Source organism: Cnephaeus nilssonii (genome assembly GCF_951640355.1).
Source record: "Cnephaeus nilssonii genome assembly, chromosome: 14".
NCBI lineage: Eukaryota > Metazoa > Chordata > Mammalia > Chiroptera > Vespertilionidae > Cnephaeus > Cnephaeus nilssonii.
In genome coordinates this window covers 66141778-66165678 of record NC_137085.1, presented here as the reverse complement: position 1 = coordinate 66165678, position 23901 = coordinate 66141778, and the positions used below count along the sequence as shown (strand labels likewise).

The window sequence follows — 23901 nt, the reverse complement described above, 5'->3', positions numbered from 1 at the left end:
TTGCCCCCCTCTGCTGGCCTGGTCGCTCCTCACTGCCCCCCGGCCGGCCTGTTTATCCCATGCAACCTGCTCTTCGGTCGTTTGGTTGTCCCTCACTAACCTCCCCTGCCGGCCTTGTCGCCTCATGCAGCCTGCTGTTTGGTCGTTACTGTGAGGGCGTCCCAACCAATTTGCCTATTACCCTTTTATTAGTATAGATTAGCTACTGTGCAGGATATTAGAAGGGAGAAAACATTATCTCCACATTCCTTTCAGGTTTGCCCCTTGATTTCATAGAGAAGTATACTGCTTAAATTGGTGGTAGTTGAGAGCTGCTGTTTCTGACCCTTGTATACATGTTTCTGAGTTGCCAGAGGACACTAAATCAGTGGTCGCCAACCTTTTGGACCTCACGGACCACCAGTGGTCCACGGACCACCAGTTGGCTACTGCTGCACTAAATGGTACCCTGGGGGTGTAGAAAATTCGGTGTGCCTTTCCAAGTGTCTAACTTAATTCTTGGATATTGAGCTGTAAATATTATTTGATTGACTGTAGTTTTAACAATTGTTTTTATTTATTTTTATTCCTCAGACAAGACATCTGTATAGATTCTTCTTCATCCCTAAAAGAAAACAAGCAACCTGAAGGTCTGGAATTAAAACAAGGTATGGATCAAGTACCTTGTTATATAGCATTTACCTGAAGATTATAAGCAATAATAATAAATTTTCAGCTTACCTTATTTTACAGATAGATGATAGAAAAGTTTATTTGATTCAAGATCAGAAGAATAAAGAATACATCCTTTAATTCATAAGTCCAGCCCCCAGAGTGGTTCTGCCTTAGTGATGTGTAGTTACAGATGTCATCAGAAAGTTGTCGTCTTAATTAGTTTTAATTTGATGATCTCTATTACATATCCTTAGTTGTAGATATCAGAGTTATGTTAACTGGTAGCTTTGGGTTGTATGCGGAAAAAAAGAAATCTTATGGGATAAGTTTCTCTTTTTTTTTTTTTTTTGGCAGAGATATCTTGTCCTTGTTTACTTTCTTCCTTATTTATTGTTTTCTATAAATCAGCATTTTTAAAAAAAATATTTTATTAATTTTTTACAGAGAGGAAGGGAGAGGGATAGAGAGCTAGAAACATCGATGAGAGAGAAACATCAATCAGCTGCCTCCTGCACACCCCCTACTGGGGATGTGCCCGCAACCAAGGTACATGCCCCTGACCGGAATCGAACCCGGGACCTTTCAATCCAAAGGCTGATGCTCTATCCACTGAGCCAAACCAGTCTCGGCTAAATCAGCATTTTTTGACATTACCATTTACCAGAAGTAAAGTGGCAATTTGTGGTTTATTTGAGCCAAGTAGATAATAGGGCTAATCTTTTAGATATATATATATATTGGGAAAATCCTCATTGGGAAAATTAAAAGTTAAATAAATTTTTATTAGCTACTCAAAAATCACATTTTTCCTTTTTGCTGCTAAAAATACTTCAGAGCAGTGATAACCTTTTGCAGTCAAGAGGGTTGTGATATTTATGATGTAAGCAACTAATCTTTGATAACTTAGAATAGTTTTTTTTTTTTTAGACTTGAGTTATAGGAACTTATTTCATGTAGAGAATCAGGTTATCAATTTATTTAGGCAGATTTTTTTTTAACTGTGGTCTGTTGCTAATGCTTAATTAACAAAATGAAAAGGTGTTGGATAATGAATTTTGTGATTCTTTCAATTTATATATAGAGAGAACAAAGCCTAGACATCTGTAGTTCTAAATTATGTACTGTTGAGTTTATAAATATTTCTGTATGACCTTGAGAATTCCATTGCTTTTCAGAAGTCCTGTTTTGTTAGCTCCTTAAATAGCCAGACAAAATTATGTCTTTGTATTCTGACTACTTCTGAGCACCCCCCACAGACATAAACTCAGTTTTAATTCACATTTATTTGCCATATATAAATAATGCTAAGCACACATCACTTTCATAAAATGTAGTCATAGTCTTATAGCTCTTGCACCATTTATCTGTGTAATTGGACAACATAGCCGTTGCTTCTGCCTTTGTTTTTACTCTGCATCAGATGAGCAGGCAGTGTGGAGGTTATGCTACTAGAACATCTGTGGAGAGAAGAATGTCATATAAAGGACAGAAAAAAACTGGAATGGTCAGGCTGATTCTAAGGTAGAAAGAATGGAGACCTCATTGTACAAAGTAGCCAGTGCCACCCTCTAGGGAAGATGTTTTTCTGCTCCCATGTTCAAGCACCTGGAGTCCTTAGAACTCCCTTCCCAGTGTCTACAGCCTGTTTTGCTTTGATTTTCTTATGATAACTTCAGTCATTTGAAACCCAGCCATGGAGACAAAGAGGGAGAGAAAAAGGACTCAGAGTAGCTAGATACCACAAAGCTTTTATGCATAGGAGGTTCTATAGGCCACTTTGGTTCTCACTGAGGCATCAGAACTGTCAAAAACACATGGTCATCAGCAAGGGACAGTAAGCAGTGATGAAAAAAACATGAGATCAGAGCACATTAGTTCAATTTTGCAATACAGTTCGTGTTGTGACCAAATCTGTAGGAAATGGTTAAACTGAATTTGAACTCTTTTTTTAAAGGAAGCTGGGAAATAAGTCTTCTAGAAAAATGTCTACAAAAATGATTAAAATATAAAATGTTTTATTGCATAATGGGATAAACATAAATTACCTAGACGATTCAATTATGTAGAGCTTGTCCCAGATAAATATTTGTATAGCTGAAATCTGAACCAGCTAATAAGTAACTTGCTTGGAAATAGAAATTCTGGTAGGCTCAATACAGATTATTGCCTTTTTTCTAAATGAATTAATGTGGCCTATTTTTAATATGCAAAACTTTCAAAATTGATTTAGTATTTTCTCTAACTTTTTTTGCACAGCTAGCTATTCTTGTTCACAGTGAGCTCAATAAAAACAATATAATGCTCCTTGTGAATGCATTGTCATTTTATTTAATGGTTTGGCTGTTTAAGAAATTTCACTGAAGCTTGCTTACTAAAGTAACCCTTTGTTCAGTAGACCCAAATGTAAAGCAGCATTGATTTTTCCCTTTGCTCTTTCAGAATAAAATAAACCTTACTGTATGACCTATTAATGGTGTATGATGCTGACAGGTTATTTAAATTACATTTTCATTTTTTCAGCTTCTAAAGTATTCAAATATTGACAAGTATTAACTATGAGTTACTTAAATTAAAATTGGCATTTCTTTGTTTAGTATTGGTTTCATTGATCTTGTTGATAGGAAATAACAGTTATAAAACTGGTGTTGCTAAAGATGAGTATAGATTATACACTGACTTCTATCACACTTTAATAAAGGATTAATATCTGAAGATTCACCTCCCATGTGCAAACATTATTGAAATATAACTATAATCTACTGGGGATTGATTGGTATTGTAGTAAAATAGAAATTCTGTTGAAGTTATTTTCCTGAGTCATTCATTTTTAGCAAGAGGGCAGTTGTAGAAGAAACACCAGGTATAGTTTTGCTTTTTATCTTTATTATAGCTGTGTTTGTATGCACATCTATCTACATATGCAAGCCTGAGATCTTACGTTAATTTCTGAAGGATTTCAAGGCTTGTATTATTGAAAAGATTTTGCTCAGTTTTTAAAATAATAACGCTTTATATAAATTTTCTAAATTAGTTATTTGTGTTGTCATTAATAAAATGAAAACTGCTATTTGTTAAAGGTGGAGAATATTTTTAAAATATCAAATCTCTGCTAATACTAATGAGTTTTTCTATTTATCTAAATAAATTTGATTAAGACATTCAGTAATATTAAAATAATGGTCTATATTCAAATTGTTGCTGTAAAGTTTACAATTGGGGAATATGGGTAATTTTGAAAATTATTCTCCTTTGTAACTTTAAGAATTAAGCTCTTGTCCTTAGAAGTTGTTAGGGTAAAACTTTTTTTTTTTTTTTATCTTGACCCGAGGATACTTTCCCATTGATTTTTTTTTTTTTTTAAAGAGAGTGGAAGAGAGGGAGTGAGGGTGTAGAGAGAGAGAAAGAAAACACACACACACACACACACACACACACACACACACACACACACAACATAATTGTGAGAGAGCTACATTGATTGGTTGCCTCCTGCATGCACCAGGACCTGAGCATGGTATCCAGCTTGCAACCCAGGTGTGTGCCCTTGTTTGGGAATCAAATCGGAGACCCTTTGGTATGTGGGCTAACACTATAATCGCTGAACCATGTCGGCCAGAGCAGGATACATTTTGTTTTTTTACTTTACATGAGAAATACCTAAGTTAAATGTGGGTATTTAGATTGAAGATAACAAGTTGAAATCACTTGAAAATATTTGAAGGTCTGCCAAATGGAAGAATGATTAAGCTTGATCTATATTGCTTTGGAGAATAAAAATAGGGCTAGCAGATAAAGTTATCATTTGACTATTTCAAATAATCAAAGTAACAGAAAATGCAGTGGGCTGCCTTCTGAAATACTTTCCTGTTGCTGAAGGTGTTTGAAAACAGATTATAATAAACGGCCACTTGGTGACACTGTTGTAGAGCTCATTTGAGTAAATGTTTGGCTGTTTGGCCTTGATCTTGAAGTTCTTTTCTAGCTGTCAGATTTTGTAAATGCCAGTGCCTAGTGCAGTGTCTTCACTTGGAAAGAGTGTGTAATAACTGGTTTCTTAGATTGTTTAATGGAAGCAGAATGAAATATACAATTTCTTTCTAACTCTACATTTTTAAAATTCTATTAGAGGAAAAGATACTTGATTTAAAATGTCTTTAAATTATATGATGATTCCTTGGAATGCATACATATGAGTATAATCATAAAAATAAATATGCAACCATATGGCATATAAAATTATCGAAATCAATAAGGCGTGTACTACATCTTACTCTGAATCTTTTACATTAGTTTTATCATGCAAAGTTTTGTTGTGCTTAGGCTCAGATCTTTTTCTTTTTTTATTCAGATAACATTGGTTTTTAACAGCAATTTTCAACCTTTTTCATCTCATGGCACACATAAATTAATTACTAAAATTCTGTGGCACATCAAAAAGATTATATTTTTTCCCGATCTCACAGAAAAAAAAGTATAATTTTCATTCATTCACATTGGACAGCTATTGTTGTGTTGGCTGTTGTCATTTTTTTATTTGACAAGCTAAGGGAAAAGAGGTCAGTGCCCCTGACTAAATAGTCAGTTATTGCATGTTTTAAAAATTCTTACAGCACACTGATTGAAAATCTCTGTTTTATAACATTTTGTAAGTTTCAAATATACAGCATTATAATTTGACATCTTGGTTTTTTTAAAAATGTAGTTGCCTCATGCAATTATATTTTGGCCTTCTATTTCACAAGTTAGTAAATTACCTTTGAGAACTATCTTAAAAGCTTTAAGAAATTGAAAATTAGACTTTTAATAGGGAAAAAATGCACCTACTGGGTGTGGTTCAGTGGTTGAGCATCATCCCATGAATCAGGAGGTCATGGTTCAGTTCCTGGTCAGGGTACATGCCTGGATTGCGGGCTTGAACCCCAGTGAGGGGCACTTGCAGGAGGCAGCTGATAAATGTGCCTCTCTAATCGATGTTTCTATCCCTCTTCCTTCATCTCTCAATTAAAAATTATATTTTTTTTAAAAAGGGGGTAAAATGTTTTCAATGGCTAAGCTATGTGATGAAAGTTTAGAATAAATATTTTCTTTGGGCTTCTTTCAGCCTTTCTGACCACTGGTCACCAAAGTGTGATTATATACACTCTCAGAGAATAAAGAAAGAAAGCACCAGAACTTATATAGTAAATAAACGTGTATATACTTATATATTTAACTATTTCCCTGTTAAAATTTCAGATTATGCATATGATTGGGATGGTACATATTAATTTATAAGTAAATAAAAAGTATAGTGTGGCAGGTACTTACAAAAAAAATTTTTTCACGGATATTTTTATTTAGATAGTGAAGTTGCACTGATAGTTACACCACTCTCTTAGACTGTCATAAAGAATTGATAATGGCCATAGCTTATTCATCTATTAATTCTAAAAAATTAAATGTGATATAAGAGATTTTGCCATTGTTTAGTAAAGGTATTAAATATAAAACTATATGAGACCATTTGAATCCTTAAGATGAGGGATAAATGGAAAAACCCAATTAATTTTTGTTCTTGTTGGTGCTGTTATTGTTGTTCTAAGGTAGTACTGACTAGGGGAGGCAAAGCTGAGTAAGTAGAGGGACTAAATAAAAAGAAATGAATTTGCAGTTTTAATGTTGAATTTTGCTGAAAAGAACTTCACAGCCAATAGCTCAAAGAATAAATACATTTCTAAAAATTTAAAAGTTGAGAAAAATGCCATCAGAGAGACTTTTATTGCTTTGTAAAAGAAGAGAATAAAGATTATCAGTTAATCAGCATTTGTAGGCCAAGAGTTTTCCATGCCTACCATGTACCTATTGCTAAATAACTCTCTGGATTGGCAGATGTTTTGTTTTGCCCCTTCCTTTGTATATCTAAACTAGTAGCCCTGTGCACGAATCCATGCACCAATAGCTCTCTGCGGGGCCTGGCCGCTCCGTGCCCGCTGCCCAGAGGCTCTCTGCATCCCAGAGGCCCATCCGTGGCCAGGCGCGGAACGCTTACCTCGTCGCCGGGGCAACGACGCAAACGCCCCCCCCCCCCCCCACCCGCCACTCCGTACCCGCTGCCCAGAAGCCTTCCCCGGCTGGGGTGGAATGCTTGCCTCGTTGCCGCGGCAACAAAGCAAGCATTCCGCCAGGCCGCTCACACTGCCTGCTCTCAGCGGCTGCCCCCCCCACCCCCTGGGACTGGGGACTCTGGCGGGGCTGAGAGCCGCCATATTTGTGATGGAGTGACGGTTAATTTGCATATTACCCTTTTATTAGATAGGCTTGCAGATATTAGCGCTATAAAGCTGAAGGAGACTGGGAAGAAAGTGTTACAGGGATGTCTGGTGTTGGAAGCAGATAAGCATATGTACTACTGATAAAGTTTGAGTCTAATTCCTTTCTTCCTAACCCTAGTTGCGCCTTCTTGACCAGCTGTATTCACAGAATGCAGCTTCTCAAAATGAGTTAACTTCTTTAAAGGATTTCAAACACTGTTCTGGGGAAATGCTGTCCAGTTCAGCAATTGGTAAAGCAAAAAGTGGTGTAACCATAGTGTAACTTAAGAATTTATATTTCTTATCTCATTCCTTTGAGCTTTTCACAAGTTATTACCAACAATGACACCAAATGTGATCCTCCCTGCTTTTATTTTATTTTTTTTTAAAGATTTTTAATTGATTTTTAGAGAGAGAGGAAGGGAGACAGAAACATCAAAGTGAGAGTGAGACATAAATCCTGTCTCTTGAACCACCTACCTGGGATCGAGTCCGCAACCTGGGCATGTGCCCTGACCCAGAATTGAACTGGCAACCTTTAGGTGCATAGGGCGACACCCAACCAACTGAACCACACTGACCAGGGTCTCCCTGTGTTTTTAAATTTAATTTAATTTTTTCCAACTTTCTGCTTTTTAATTTGTCTCTTTCTGTGAGTAGTAGTTAAATGAAAGGGTGAAAATTACATTTTCTATGGCTGATTAGCCCACACTGTTTTTGTACCTTTTGAAGGCCCCTCTGTTGCAATTAAATATGATACTTTTCTAGATTTAAAAAATAAATAAACTAAACTGGCAAGGCTTTTAGATGCATAATGCTTTACGTCAAGAATGAAATTACAAATAATTTGATTCAGTATTTTGAGAGAAATGTTAATTTTCATGTGTTTTTTAAATTATACCCATTTTAAACATTCTATCTTTTGGTGTATTTCATAGGCTTCTAGACATACTCTTAGGGCAGCTGCTTTGGCGGTTACAAACTCCAAACCTTCATCAGATGTTTGGATCCCCTCTGAATCCTCTGTGCTTTGATCTAGTTCATTGGGAAAAGTACCTTCTTGTGTAAAAGTGCTCCTACCAAAGGAAAGATAGTAAACATTAGGCTTGCAATCATTCAGATTTTGTTATCATTTCCTGACCCTTTTTCACATCCCCCACCATTAGTCTGTGATTTAATTAGCAGTTTTGGTTGCCACATCATATAATTGATTTATGTTGAGCTTACAGATAACAGACTTTAATTTTTTTTAATTAATATTTCTTAGATTTTTGAAACAGCTTTAGAGTTTCTATATACTCACTCACTCACCACCTCTTCTCCCAGTTTCCATTATTAATATCTTGCATTAGTGTGGAAAATTTATTATAATTGATGATTCAGTATTAATACATTGTTATTAACTAAAGTCTATTGTTTACATTAGGGGTCATTCCTAGTGTTTTATATTCTACTAGAGGCTCGGTGCATGAAATTTCGTGCATGGGAGGGTCCCCCCCCCCCCCAACCCAGCCTGCTACCTTTCACAATCCAGGACCACTGGCTCCTAACTACTCACCTGCCTGATTGCCCCTAACTGTACCTCCTGCTGGCCTGGTCACCCCAACTGCCCCCCCTGCTGGCCCCCAACAGCACCACCCCCCCACCCCCCCCGCCAGCCTGGTCGCCCCTTACTGCCCCCCTGCCAGCCTGGTCGCCCCCAACTGCCCTCCTTGCGGGCCTGGTTGCCCACGCAGCCTGCTGGTCAGTCATTTGGTTGCCCCTCACTAATCCCCCCTGCCGACCTGGTTGCCCCACGCAGCCTACTGCTCAGTCGTTTGATTGTCCCTCACCCCCCTGCTGGCCTAGTCGCCCCATGCAGCCTGTTCGGTTGTCCGTTCAGTTGCGATGGTCGTTTAGGCTTTTATAAATATAGATGGCTTTTGATAACTGTATAACATGTATCCACCATTACAGTACCATTAGAATATAGTTTCACCTATTCATCCTTCCCCCAGACTCCTGGCAACCACCCATCTTTTACTGTCTAGTTTTGTCTTTTCTGGATATCATACAGCTAGAATCACAGAGTATGTAGTCTTTTCACATTGGTTTCTTTCACTTGTCAATGTGCATTTGAGGTTCTTCCATGTCTTTTTGTGATTTGATAGTTCATTTCTTTTGTTGCTGAATAATTTTCCATTGTCTGGATGTACTGCAGTTTGTTTATCCACTGACCTATTGAAGGACATCTTGTTTGCTTCCAAGTCATGAATAAAAGCTGCTACAGTCATTTTTAGGCAGGTTTTTGTGTGGACATAATTTTAACTCTGGGTAAATACCAAGTTTAGTTTTGTAAGAAACTGTCAGACTGTCTTTCAGAGTGCTACACCATTTTACATTCCCGCCAACAATGAATGTATTCCTGTTCCAAATTCTTGCTAGCATTTGGTGCTCTCATTGTTTTGTATTTTGGTCATTGTTATAGGTGTGTAATGGTATCTAGTTTTATTTTGTAACACCCTAATGGCATATGATGTTGATTTTCTTTTCATATGCTTTGCCATCCATATATCTTATTTGGTGACTTGTCTCTTCAGATCTTTTCCCCATTTTTAAATTGGGTTGTTTGTTTTCTAATTGTTGAGTTTCAGGAGTTCTTCTATAGTTTGGATTTCATTCCTTTATCAGATGTGTTTTGCAAATATTTTCTCTCAGTCTGTGGCTTGTCTTTTCATTCTCTTACTATTTATTCATATTTACACATACTTTGTAGGTCTATGTATCTTACATACTGTATTTATTCAGGTGGCTTTAAGAGACCCATGAGAAGAAGATATACTCAGCCTGAACCACCATTCCAATCTGTGAAGCTTGTGGTCTTTCTGATTCTGTTAAGATCTGGGAGGCAGAATAGAATGTTGAAGTGCATAGATTTTCAAAATATACTCAGGTTTGACTTTTGGTTCTACCATTTTAGTTATGTGAACAAAGGCAAGTTACTTAAACTCTCTGTCCCTCAGTTTCCTCATTTATGAAATGGAGATAATAATTATGAGTGTCTATTATTATGTTGGCATAAAAGAGTTATAGATAAGTGCTTAGTAATAGTAAGTGCTCAATAAATATTAGCTCTTGTAATTATTTCTACCATCATTATTGTTGTCATTAACGCTTTCTGCTTCATCCCCTCCATATCATCCTGGATATCTAATTGGTAAAATTGTTTCTTTATTGAATTATAGTCTGCATTTATGTAACTTTTACTTATTGGTCCTATTGTGTCCTTTGGATTATGGAAAATGAACTTAATACCGCTTCTGAATGATATCTCTTTGACTTTTGAAGCTGATCCCTTCTATTATCAGAATTTCTTCATCGATCAACCTGTTTTGTAAATAAGTTTTCCTTACCATAAGGAAGTTAAGAAAGTTAACATTTTGGGGATCATAACTTTTAAAATATATTAGAATTTAAAAGATAAATAAATTGAAGGTATAAATGAGCACTCAGAGTTGTAAATGACACCTGGATTTGAGTGATGTTCAAGGCCCAAGTGGCTGAGAGCTATAATCTGCATTTATATTCATTTGTCATCAGTTATAGAAGTTTTATAACAAATGCATTTTAAAAAATTATGGTGTACTAACTTTATTAATTAAAATCCTCTTGATGAAAACGTATTTTATCTTAGAAAATGGCCTTAGGCATTCTCCTTTAATTTATTGGTTTAGAACAAAGTGTTTGAAAAAGCATATGAAAAGATTTGGGATAATTGCAATGTACATGGTGTCCAGCTTACTAATGATTTTTTCCCTTTTTTGTAGTTTATAAAGCAACGTATTTTAAACTCTTCCTCCTAGAATGGAATTTTGCTTCAATAATAAGCAGTACCCTATCCCCAAAGGGTTTCCAATGTCAGTTTTCAATTTGTAATGTAGAAGTTTCACTGTGGTGTAAAGTGTTACGACATTTTATTTAGGAAAAAAGATCACAGAACTCCATATGATGGTATAAATTTCCCAATGCTTACATGTTTTAAATTGGAATGAAAAATAAATTAAAATTTACATTAAATTATATCTGTTTTCAAAGTGGAGGAGTTAGTGGGATGGGGATTATAAAATATGTTTGGGACTCCATGGTGGGAGGTGTGGGTCAAAGAAGCCTGTGAAGCATAAATAGAAAGGAAATTTTGACTAAGGCAATTAGATTACATGGTTCTTTCCCACTTTTTTTGTTTGTTACAGGCAAAGGGGAAGATAGTGATGTACTCAGTATAAATGCAGATGCTTATGACAGCGACATAGAAGGCCCATGCAATGAAGAGACAGCTGCTCCTGAGGTCCCAGAAAATACAGTCCAGAGTGAAGCTGGTCAGATAGATGACCTGGAGAAAGACATTGAGAAAAGTGTGAATGAGATTCTGGGACTGGCAGAGTCTAGCCCAAAGGAACCCAAAGCAGCTACCCTAACTGTTCCTCCACCAGAAGATGTTCAGCCTTCTGCACAGCAGCTGGAGCTGCTAGAACTTGAGATGAGGGCAAGAGCCATTAAAGCCCTGATGAAAGCTGGTGATATAAAAAAGCAAGCCTAGTTATTTAATTTGAACCTGAATTTTAGGTGTGTTTGAACAAAGCCACATGATATGACTTTGTATCTGACATTTATTTTGGGTCTTACATGATATTTCTCATGTAACCCTTATTAGATAAACTCAATTTAGACCTAAAATACCTATGGCTATTTTTGTTGATGTTACTTTTATATTATATATGTGTTGTTATTGTTTTATGAGTTCATGGCAAATATTTTAGGTAATTGGATACTTTGTTAGATAAGTATTTTAGCTTGTCTTCAGATTAATATCTGAAAAGCCATTAGCAAAGAGTCATGGTAATTTTTTTCTTTATTTTTAAATATTTTGGTACCAAACCTAAAAGCTTAAGAAAAATTGACTAAGCATGTTGCTCTTAAGACCCCCTATATTTTGCAATGAAATATTAAATTAGTGCTCCTAGATTTGTTAACAATTTAAGAATTTTAGTTATGCTTATATGCACCTTGAAAATATGTATTATCTTGAAGATATATATCTTCTATGGTTGTGGATTTACTAGTAAATAAAAACCGAGTAACATTTTTTACTGTAAGGCTTAGAGATCTGAAATGTCTGAGAAAAACTTACTTAATAAAGAAAAAAAGGACTTAATGTAAGTCAGTTTTTAATAATGTAGAGTAGTTGCCCAACTTTAGTTCCAATAGACAAGCCATTCTGACAGGTATTTGATTTTTATTGGACACTTTGTTGAAGTGTTTTTCTTCACTAAAAAGGGAACACGTTTTCATTTTCATTCCAAGCTATCGGGAAGAGGAGAATATTTTATCATATAGATTTTCATCTGTTGTTTTTGCTTGAAGATCTGATGTGCTATAATTCAATGAATTAAAAATAATAAAGACTGTCATTCTGGATTTTTGAAGACTTTTGATACTTTTCCAAAAACAAAATTAATTTCAGGAAGCTTTGATAAGTCGATGTTATAATTAATCTAATTTTGTAGTTTTTGTAAATAACAGTTATGGATGCATTTTGCCCCATCACTAATTGTAGTTGTTTGATACCAAACTACATTTAGGTAGAGACTCTTAACTTAAAATAAATTGTTGTTGTTTTTTTCCTAAAATATAAATCTCGAACTGTTGTTTTTATAGTTGCTCACAGGATATTTTATGTATAAGCCATGCTTTCCAAATATTATATGAGGATTTTCCTCAGACACTAAACTTTCAGGGATTGTTTTATAACTGGTTTAATTATATATACACTAGAGGCCTGGTGCACGAAATTTTGCACAGTGTGGTCCCTAGGCCTGGCCGGTGATTGAAGCGCAAGTGTCTGACGTGGAAGGGCAGGTCCCCCCTGGGCAGCACCTGGGCCCCCGCTCGCACCTGCCTTGGCCTGGCGCCGCCTACTCACCTGCTCCACCATCCTGCCTCGGTCCCCCTCTTGTCAGGGCCAGAAGCACCTCCACTGCAGCCCACTGCCAGCGCCGCATTACCAACGCCCACCATGTTCCACGCTGCTCCCTGGTGGTCAGCGCACGTCATAGCAAGCAGTCGAACTCCTGGTCGAAGGACCACCTGAGGGGACAATTTACATATTAGGCTTTTATTATATAGGATTTTAGAAGGTTACTTATAGAAATAGGGAGTATTTATGGAACACTGGAGTTGCAGTTATGAATTTTTTGTTGTTCCTGAACAACAAATAACTTTGTCATGTTTTTTTCCTCCCTGAATTTTTCTGATGAAGCGGAGGCCTGCATCATTTGAAAAGCTTCTCTTAGGCTGGTAAATGTGAATATGGTTTAAATACAGTTTCTTGTAGTTTACTGCTTCAAGATTAAAAAAAGGCATTGATTATAGTAACATTTTCTGTCAACTTAAAGTTAAAATGATAAAATACTGCAGAATAAACTGTAATAATGCTGCTACTAATTATAAAATGCAGTTGATGATGTGTGTGATTAAACATACGGGAGTAGGAAAAGGTCTGAGTGCTGTGTAGCTGATTAAAGTCACCACCTTCAGCATTATGTGTGCTCTATTCAGCGTGCAGGCGGGTTAGAGGACATTTGAGTAGAGTTGGTATGTGTGAGGTGGAATGAGCTGAGCAAATTAGAAGCTACTTAGAGTCCTACTTAGAAAAGCAACTTTTCTCTTACTCTTTTTTAATATTGAAAGATAGGAGAGCTTTTTGAAAATGAATGACTTTAGAGAACAGGGATAAGTTTGCTCTAGACATGCCTAAGTAATGAGAAAATAACATATATTGATCTGATGCTGTTATTTAAATCATCTGCTCACAGGTATTTATTGATTACCTTTGAGGTGTTTCGTCTTCTTCAGAATCTTAAACTCAAGGATGTTACAGTATAGATTTAAGTGTAGAATAGACTGACTAAAAAAGATATGGGTGCTACTTCCTTTTATATCTCATTCCTCCTTCCTTTGCCAAGGTAAGGAACATTTCTAGACAATGTTCAGTTAATTAAAAGAGAAAAAATTTGGCAGCCTAATTTTCCATTTAAAGCAGTCCATTTGACTAGGAACTTGGCTGAAATCTTGAATGATAGGTGGCAACTGATTAGACCGTGGCCCAGTTTTTGATGCTCCTACTAATTTACATACTAACATATATCCTAAAAACCTATTTTCATGTTACCTGTGTAACATACTAATTATGGAAAATCACCTAAACTCCTCAAATCCTTTTGTTGAGCACCATCAATTCCTTAAAACTACCAGACAATATATCCTTTTAAAATATATCTTGTTACCAAAACCTACTTTCAATAAATTGTTAGATGCCAGGGCATGATTAGCTATCTGAGTAGAGGTGTTCAGAGTAATTTGAACGGTAATACAATTTGTGATAAAATACGGGGTGGGGCAAAAGTAGGTTCACAGTGAATTGTATGGAAAATACAAAAATAATACAAGAATAAACTTTTGCATACTCACAACTGTAAACCTACTTTTGCTCCACACTATGTATTTTTTAATATTGTTTTCAAGGTAGATAAAACGGGTGAACCCATAATTTGGGCCAAATATAGCTGGCAGCCTAAAAGTTTTAAAATTTCATAGTTCTGTTCATCATAAAAAGTAGAAGAGTTCAGTTACAGATTTCCTTTATTGTACCTGTTTAGTTCTTAAAAAGTAAAAGACCAATATGCTTTAACTTAAAACTACTAGATTTTATCTTCAAGTACACTCCCTTTTTAAAACAAAAAATGCTAATGAATATATTAGTAGGAACTCAAGTACATTTCCTGGATATTTAATCATTTTAAAAAGCATTGTGATGCAGCTCTGGCCCCTGGCTTAGTTAGCTGGAGCACCCTCCTGTACACATAAAGGTTGGGGGTTTGATCCCTGAGTCAGAGTGCATGCCATCAATGGATGTTTCTCCTTCTCTCCCTCTCTAAAATCAATAAAAATTAAATTAAAAAAAAAAAAAAGCATTGTGATACAATAAAAAGAGTGGAGTTAAATGGAAAGAGTGAGAGTTAAGAGCAGAAGGTTCTGATTCTGTCTAAACCAGCTGTGTTACCTTGGATGGAAATATGCCCAGCAGGTGTGGCTTGGTGGTTGAATGTCTACCTATGAACCAGGAGGTTGTGCTTAGATTCCTGGTCAGGGCCCATGCCCGGGTTGTGTAGAGAATCAATGATTCTCATCATTGATGTTTCTATCTCCCTCTCCCTTCCTCTCTGAAATCAATAAAAATATATTTTTAAAAATAAAGTGAGGGAAATAAATTGTTAACCAATATATGATTTCTTTCTGCTATAATATTTTGTCATTCTAGTACAGAATACTGTAAAAATTTGGGAAATTTTTAAATTCAGGTACTTACCTCTTTCCTTCTTCCCATTGAAAATTAAGCAATCCAGTTAATCTCTTTCTGTCCCATAGCGTTGCTGGATATGAACAATAATCCAGTGTGGTGTTGTTTTATTTTTACCTATTACGGTCTACTGTCAGGATAACTTGGTAAGTATACTGTCTACAATTACTTTGGCCTATAAACTTAGGTTATCTTTAATTTTGTATTTTATTTATTTCAAGATAATATATAATAATGTTAAGTCAAAAAGAGTTTTTTTCCAAGGCTTATAATGAAAAATAGTACTCCCTTTTCCTATTCTTTTTACACCAGCTTTTGCTATTGAAGGTAAACACTTTCAAATCTTTTAGCCATTTTTTCCAATATGTCTGTTTTTAAGTAACATGATTATTATCTATTTTGTGATACTTTAGTTTTTATCTATTGATCTATTTGGAATATGAAGGTTAAACTCTGTTCTACCTTCCCCCTAAGCACATACCTCCCTCCCTCATCCTTCCAATATAAGTGCCGTTGCAGTGCACTTTTTGGTTAAGTTAGCCTTTAATATGTATACTGTTTTGACTATGTAAATACTATTCATAATTGGGTATGTATGGTATCTATAATTCCTTTTTTGGTCCAATTATTGTTTTCAATTTTTTGGAATTATATAAATAACATTATTTTATTTGCTCAGTGTTCTTTGTAGTAGACATCAATTTATAACACCTTCTAGAAGTGTAAATTCTCAGCAGGCCATATAATCTTTTTTCTTTTCTTTTTTTCCTGCCAAGACATTCCCACTGGAGCTCTCACTTCCTTGCTAATCTGGATGGGTTGCTCTTCACCTCTTAGGTTGGATATCCCATTTCCTGAATCTTCTGTCTTCCTTTAGTTTATTCCCTCATTGTGATGGCAGACCTCTTGTAACAGCCTCCAGTGAAACAATGCATGAACTGTGAATTGTCTTGACTGGTTGGTGTGACTTGCATGGCTCTGCTCTATCCATACACTTAATTGAAACACTGTGAATGTTTCAGGTGGACGCCATTGTCCTGAATTTTTCAGCATTGCACTGGTGCCTTCCAGCTTTCACCAAATGTGTTGAGAAGTCATTTGTTATTTTCATTCTATCCTATCTAATAAAGAGGGAATATGCTAATTGACTGCCATGCCCTCACAAAGATGGCGGTGCCCACAGCCAATAAGGAGGGAATATGCTAATTGACTATCATGCCCTCAAAGATAGCAGCGCCCACAGCCACAAGATGGCGGCGCTCAGTCCCCTCAGCCTCGCCAGGGTGGCAGGCACGCAGCACAGCTGGGCCCGCTCCCAGATGGGTCCGGCCGCTCTGTGCGCCTGCCTCCAGAGTCCCTCAGTCCCCTCAGCCCCCCAGCTGCCCAGGGCTGCCCCGAGGTGCAGGCAAGCCTCTGGTGGCAGCTGCCTAGCTGCCCAGGGCCGGCCCGAGGCGCAGGCAAGCCTCGGACAGAGGCTGTCCAGCCGACGCCTGAGGCGCAGTCAAGCCGCTGATGGAGGCTGCCCAGCCGCCCAGGGCCACCCGAGGCTCAGGTAACCAGGTTCGGCCGAGGCTTGCACTGCCGGCAGTGGCAGCAGCAGAGGTGTGATGGGGGCATCGCCTTCTCTTGATCACCGGGTTGCCTCCCGCCCCTGAGGGCTCCTGGACTGTGAGAGGGGGCAAGCTGGGCTGAGGGACCCCCCGGCTCCAGTGCATGAATTTTCATGCACTGGGCCTCCAGTTTACTTATATGTGTCCTATTTGTTTCTCTGGAAGCTGTTTGGAGCTTATCATTATTCCCGGTATTCTGAAATGTATTGATGATGTGTCAGAGGATGGATTTTTTTTAAAAAAAGATACTACTCCTGGTCCCCTTTTTTCTGCCTCATACCCTGGCCATGTGAAAACCCTGCCAGGTAAGAGCAGGGGAGCCTACACTGGAAATGATCAGATTCACCTTTTCTCCAGGCTCCATCCTAGTCCTCAAATCAGAAACTGTTGGATGGATCTTTTTTCCTTCATTGAAGGTGGACTCTTTCAGGGGCCAATTTTTATGTCATTCCGTTCTGGGAAGTTTTAAAGTATTGCTTCTTGGATAAGTTCCCTCTACTTTTATTCTGATCTCTATTTCTGGAACTCCTTTTATTAAGATATTGATATCTAGGCCTGATTTTTCAATTTCTTTTTTCTTTTTGAATTTTTATGAGTTTGTTTGAGCCAAATTGATGACAATTTCCAGAAAGCAAGATCTCAAATCCTTTCTGTTTCTTATTGTTTCTACTTTCCACCTTTTTCTTCTACTTATATATATTCTCAATATTCTCTTCCAGTTTTTGATTTTTAAAAAAATTTTAAAATTTTTTGATGATTTTTAAAAAATGATTTAAAAAATTTTTTTCCTATCATATTTTTATTTTTTAACATTTTTTCCAATCTTATTTTTAATATACAAAAGGCCTTTTTGTATTTTAATCTCTGACTATTTTCTTCTAAAAATAGCATCATGCTCTGGGGCTGTCAGGCAATGGCTCCGTCCTGTGTCCTGGGGATCTTGCACATGCCCTGTGAGGCCTGGGCCATGCAGGCAGAGCTTGACCTCTGACCAACCTTAGTCTTGGAGCAGCACCCTGAGGTCCTCCCAGGAACACGGCCAGAGAGGCAGCCTTGTAAGGACCCGTCACAACATTTTCTCATCTGCCTTTTTTTCTTGAGAGGGACTCGCTGTCTTGCAGAGGATATCTTGAGGCAGTTTTCCCATCTGCCTCTGGTGTCTTTGCGATCTGAGACTGTCTTGCCCCACTTAGGGCACCGCTGCGGGCTATGAAATTGCTCAGCTGCATCAGCTCCTCAGCAACAGGGTATTCTTTAAGTTACTTGGTTAATTATGACAAGACTTTATTAAGTTTTTTAAGTTTATTTTATTTTAAAACCAAAGCCTGTTTTTTTCTACTTGGTAGGAGCAGTTGTTAGCCTAAAGGCAAAATAAGTTAATTCTGCTCCTTATTAGCAAAGGAATGTAGCATCATTAGGTATAATAGTTAATGTCAGTTTAAGGATTTTTTAAAAATCTATTAAGACTAAAACTCATTTATATAAAAAACATATGGTATTACAGATTCAAAGGACCAGTATTTTAACATTATTTTAAAACTCTTTAGAAGTTTTAAAAGATTTTGTGTTTTTTTTTCTTTGAACAACTTATACTTGTTTATCACTCTTCTGTTTTAGTATATCCTCTCAGTCTGGAACCTATTTTCTCAAAGTCCAAGAGAACTGACTACATGTTTTGGTAGGTAACTGATTTTTCCCTCGAAATACATTTGAGGTAGGATTTTATTTTTATTTTTGGTTAATCCTCACCTGAGGATATTTTTCCATTGAATTTTAGAGAGAGTGGAAGGGAAAGGGAGAGATATATATAGAGAAACATTTATGTGAGAGAAACACAGTGATTGGTTGCCTCCTGAACATGCCCCAACCCGGGCTGGGGATCCAGCCATGTGCCCTTGATCGGAATAGAGCCTGGGACTCTTCAGTCTGAGGGCCGACACTCTATCCTCTGAGCCAAACTGGAGAGGGCTGATGTAGGATTTTTAATAAGATTCTATCTTTAGCCATGCCAGTTGGCTTGGTTGGAGTGTCATCCCGTACACCAAAAAAGGTTGTGGTTTTGATTCCCGGTCAGGGCACATGCCTAGGTTGTGGGTTCAATCCTGGCTTGGGGCATGGTAGGAGGCAACCTATCGATGTTTCTCATATCAATATTCCTCTTTCTTTATCCCCCTCCCCCTTCCTCTCTCTAAAATCAGTAGATATGTCATAGGGTGAGGATAAAATATATATTTTTAATTCTATCTTTAGTGTAATTAAAATCACCTTAATAGAAATTTGGTATTATTTCCTATCACATTTATTAGTCTATTATAACATGCTCACAAAATAAAGAAAGACACAAATGAAAAACCTGTCTGAGATGAGATTCAGAACATTTCAGTATATACAACCACCTAAAGTTTTCCTCCCTGTCCTTTGATGTAGCTGATAAGTTATAAAACAACCTTTTGGGTATTAAACACCTGTGTAATAGCTTATCTGTGGGATTTTTCTATTAGTAAACATGGCAGAAGGGAATATAATATCAAAAACACTAAGATACCAAATTAAAATCTGATTATGAAGTCCTTTGGCCTATTCATGGATATATAAACCTTCATGTTTATTTATATGACAAATCTAATATGAAAAAAGTGTTTATTATGTTTATCTTATTTACAGCCAGATTTAAATAATAAGATATTGCATTTGTTGGGACAAGTTTCATGTTTTATAGTTCTTGCCATTCACATTAAAAATGTAAATGGAAAACTTATACATTCCGAAGCCTGCAGAAAGGTTTTAGCTGCACACTAGGTTAGTCATACTGCTGCTGTAGTCACAGGAGAAAGATCCAAAGACAATTACTTCAAAGACAGCAGGGAGAGGAAACTGTGGAGGACACGTAATCATCCCTGCTTGTTTTTTAAATACGGATTCATACAATTGGCTATTCTGTTTCAAATGTATCTTAAGATGCCATCTTTTCTCACCAAATCTGTAGATCCTTTGTCAGAAGTTCATGTGAATTTTAACCTATGGCAAAAAATAAAAATAAAAAATCAGTCTTACATAACTTACTCTTTTCCATGTTGGGTGAATGAATCATTCCATCCTGGTATAGAACATGGTTATGTCAACAGATGACAACTGTAAGAACTCGGTTTTCATATTTCCATCTGTGTATTCGTGTTAATTGATGTTGTTAAAGAGCTTGCTAGCCTTTAGTGAAGGACGGGCACTTTGTTAATAGCTTTTGGACCCTAAAATGAATCTGTATTAGGTGCATTGATTGGGAATTCGGGAACCTTTAAACTATGGTTCTTCCTCGCGTGCTTAAATGTTGTGAGTGGTCAGTCTCTTTATAACATGAAATTCTTGAGGTAACATTGGTTAGTTACATTATATAAATTTCAGGTGTACAACTTGGTTATCCAACAGCTGTATACTCTATAGTGTGCTCGCCACCTGTCGTCTATATATTTTTCTGTCACCATATATTTGATCCCCTTTATCCTTTTCATCCTCTTCCCGCTCCTTCTTCCACTCTGGCAACCACTATTCTGCTCTATGTCTTTGTTTTGTTTGTTCATTTGTTGCTTTTTGTTTTATATCCCACATATGAGTGAAATAATTTGGTTCTTGTTCTTTTCTGTCTGACTTATTTCTCTTTTTTTAGTCTGATACTGTAACAATCCATCCATGTTGTCCCAAATGGCAGTATTTCATCAATTTTTATGGCAGAGTAGTGTCCCATTGTGTGTGTGTGTGTACCACATCTTTATCCAATCGTATATGTGTGAGTTTATTTCTGGGCTCTCAATTCAGTTTCATTGGTGTGTGTGTCTGTTTTTTCTGTCAATACCATACTGTTTTGATTATTGTAGCTTTGTAGTATAGTTTAAGTCAGGGATTGTGATGCTTCTGGCCTTCCTCCCCCACCCTCCTCAGCATTGCTTTGACTATACAGGGTCTTTTATGGTTCCATACAAATTTGAGAAATTTTTGTTCTATTTCTTTGAAAAATGCCATTGGGATTTTGATGGAGCTTGCATGAAATATGTATATTGCTTTAGGTAATATAGCCATTTTAGCAATGTTGATTCTCCCAATCCATGAACATATACTATCTTTCCATTTATTTGTGTCTTCAATTTCTTTCAACAATGTCTTATAGTTTTCAGTGTACAGATTCTTCACTTTATTTGTTAAGTATATTCCTAGGTATTTTGTCCTTTTTGCAATTGTAAATAGGATTGTTCTTTTCTTTTCTGATATTTCATTGTTAGTATATAGAAATTCAGTGAGCTATCAATTATAAGCACATATTATAAATTAGTTTTAAATTGTTTGCCTTTATTAGCTGAATATTATCAGAAAATAGAGTTTTAAATGGTAGGAAAATGAGGTTTATATTTAGAAATTATGGAACTACCAAATGGATAGGAAACAGGGGTGAGGCTCCCCACATTAGCTTGGTTGATGTGTCTACTTTAAACCAGCCCTACCTGACCAACTTTTTTTTCCTTCTAAATATATTCTTATTGATTTCAGAGAGGGAGAGAGAGATAGAAACATCAATGATGAGAGAGAATCATAGGTTGACTGCCTCCTGCACGTCACACACCGGGGATTGAGCCCGCAACCCGGCTTGTGCACTGACTGGGAATCGAACCTTGAACTCCTGGTTCCTAGGTCGATGCTCAACCACTGAGCCACACTGGCCGGGCCTGACCAACTTTTTTAGTAAATCTTTTTGGTCTTTTTTCCCCTTTTTTCTTCCACCTCACTATTAACTCTTTCCTTTGCTCTTCTGCCATTTTCCTGTCCTGCACTTTCTTCCTTAACTGATCATTATTTGAGATAAAGTTTTTTATTCTTTGTTGTATTCTCAACCTGTACACTTTAAATTTTTTTAAATGTCAAAAGAACTTTGTTTAAAAATCTGTTTTTCATTTTTAGTGTAGATAATTGAAAAATTTATAATAGTGAACCAGAGAAGCAGAATTTCTGATTGGAGGGGCTATTAAAGGTCTACTTCAAAATGCCAACATGTTGAGTGTTTATTGCATATGACTGCAAAAAAATTATTTTTAAATTAGTGTTTTTTCATTACAAGAAAAGATTAGAGTTTTACATTATGCCACCTCCTTTCATCATTCCCCATAATAATTGCACATGCCATTCAAATATGAATTCTCTTCCTCTAGATGATTTGGAGTTCAGAGGTTTTTTTTAAAAAAAGCTTTGTTTCCTAATTCCTAATTTTTTTTCTTTCTCACATGTAGCATTGTATGTTTATTGCAGATAACTTGGACAGGAGAGGAGGTATAGAGAAGAATTCCACCATCTCGATGTAACCTCTAACTTTCAATACTTATTATCTGTTGACAAATTAGGAGTACACACATGCGTATGCACCCAGGCGCATGTATACACACACACACACACACACACACACACACACACACACACACACACAGAGATACTCGGTGTTGGCAAGAGTGTAAAGAGGAGAAAGGTAAAAAACAAACCATCTGGAGGAAAAGCATTTGCACAAATTAAAAGCCATTGATTGATATATTTATGATATCACGATCTAGTACGTATAATCAAGAAGTTATAAAGTGTCAGTATCTTAGAATTGTGCCTGAACTGTGGTTGCTGATTATTGAAGCTCAGAAGGTGTTGGAGCGGTGGGGAGTGCTGGGAGATGTGCCGAGGAAGCACCACCAATCGGGAGAAATGACAGCTCGCGTGAGAGACGTGATGGTTATGTGGTCCTTGGAGACTGTTCAGTGCAGAGGCAAATAGCACCACTTCAGGAGTTTTGTTTGCGCGAAGTATGACCCTTCAGTGCGATAATTGATGTGTCTAATGATGAATCAGTCTGCAAGGAACACGTGCAATTGTGTGCAAAGAAGTTTTATTGTAAAATGTGTAAAAAGACGTTGTGTTGGTGTGAGGAGGGTAGGTGGCTTCTTTTCTTGAGTGACTGAATAAATGAGGCACCGTCTTCAGACCTTTGAACATGTCTGTTATGTGCACTTACATTTCGTTTGCGTCCTAATTGCAGTCAGACTCTTTGTTTGCTGGAAAACGTGTCATTTCTGTTCACTGAAGCAATGGAATAAAGGATGTGGACCTGTGTGCTCTGTGGTAGATGGATGGCCACTTAATGTTATTTGAAGCATACGATATGTTTATCACTGAACGCTGAAATTAGCCCTGAACTCGTGGGCTGTGTTTGACATTTAAAGGTATAAACTCAGTGAGAAACGTAATTAAGGATAGTAGGCCTTTCTTCTTGGCAGGTCTGGTGGCGCGTTTACTTGACGTACATTGCTTACTAGTATATTACTCTCGGCAGATTCTCCAAATATCTTTTTTATTTTTCATGGCAATACTTTTATATGAACAAGTTTTGTTGTCGTTGTTGTTGTTTTAAGGTTGATTGCAGTTAAATGGTGAGAATCTTGTGGTATGGTTACAGCAAAATATATACTCTGTGTGTGACAAATATGAGTATTATAACGTATCTGAAATAGTTCAAGAAATGGAACTTTTTGTTCGCCATGAGTCTGCTGCCTCTGGCTTCCTCACAATTCAGTGCAGTGTTGCAATGAACACTTTTCTGAATGCCTTGTTTTAAATTTTTGTGTTTGTATGATCCTGAAAGGAGAGCTCCCAAATTATATTTCCATATCTAGTCTCTGTAAGCATTTCAATTTGACTTATCAAAGCAACGAGTAATCTTTCATTTGTGGCAGAATGTTTAATAAACAGCACCAAAGTGACATCATAGAAAGAAACACAAGAAGCTTAAGATGTTCTTTTAATGTTTTAAATCTGTATCTTTTTTTTTTTAACTTAAGATGGGGGTAGGAAAGAAAAGAGAACTTCAGATTTTTATGTTTAATCGAACAAACAACATGTGCTGACAAGTAATAAATAACAGCAGTCCGAAGTG

At 36.7% G+C, this 23901-nt stretch overlaps 1 protein-coding gene across 1 annotated transcript in view; it reads left to right on the top strand.

Moving 5' to 3' along the window:
- The window catches only part of CAAP1 (caspase activity and apoptosis inhibitor 1), a 30162-nt gene extending 16757 nt beyond the window's left edge, over positions 1 to 13405 (top strand). Inside the window, exons 5-6 of the mRNA XM_079789900.1 lie at positions 574 to 647; positions 11174 to 13405. Coding sequence (XP_079646026.1) covers positions 574 to 647; positions 11174 to 11520 — 421 coding nt within the window. The 3' untranslated portion in view covers positions 11521 to 13405. The remainder of the gene's footprint in view (positions 1 to 573; positions 648 to 11173) is intronic.
- Positions 13406 to 23901: the final 10496 nt, after the last annotated feature.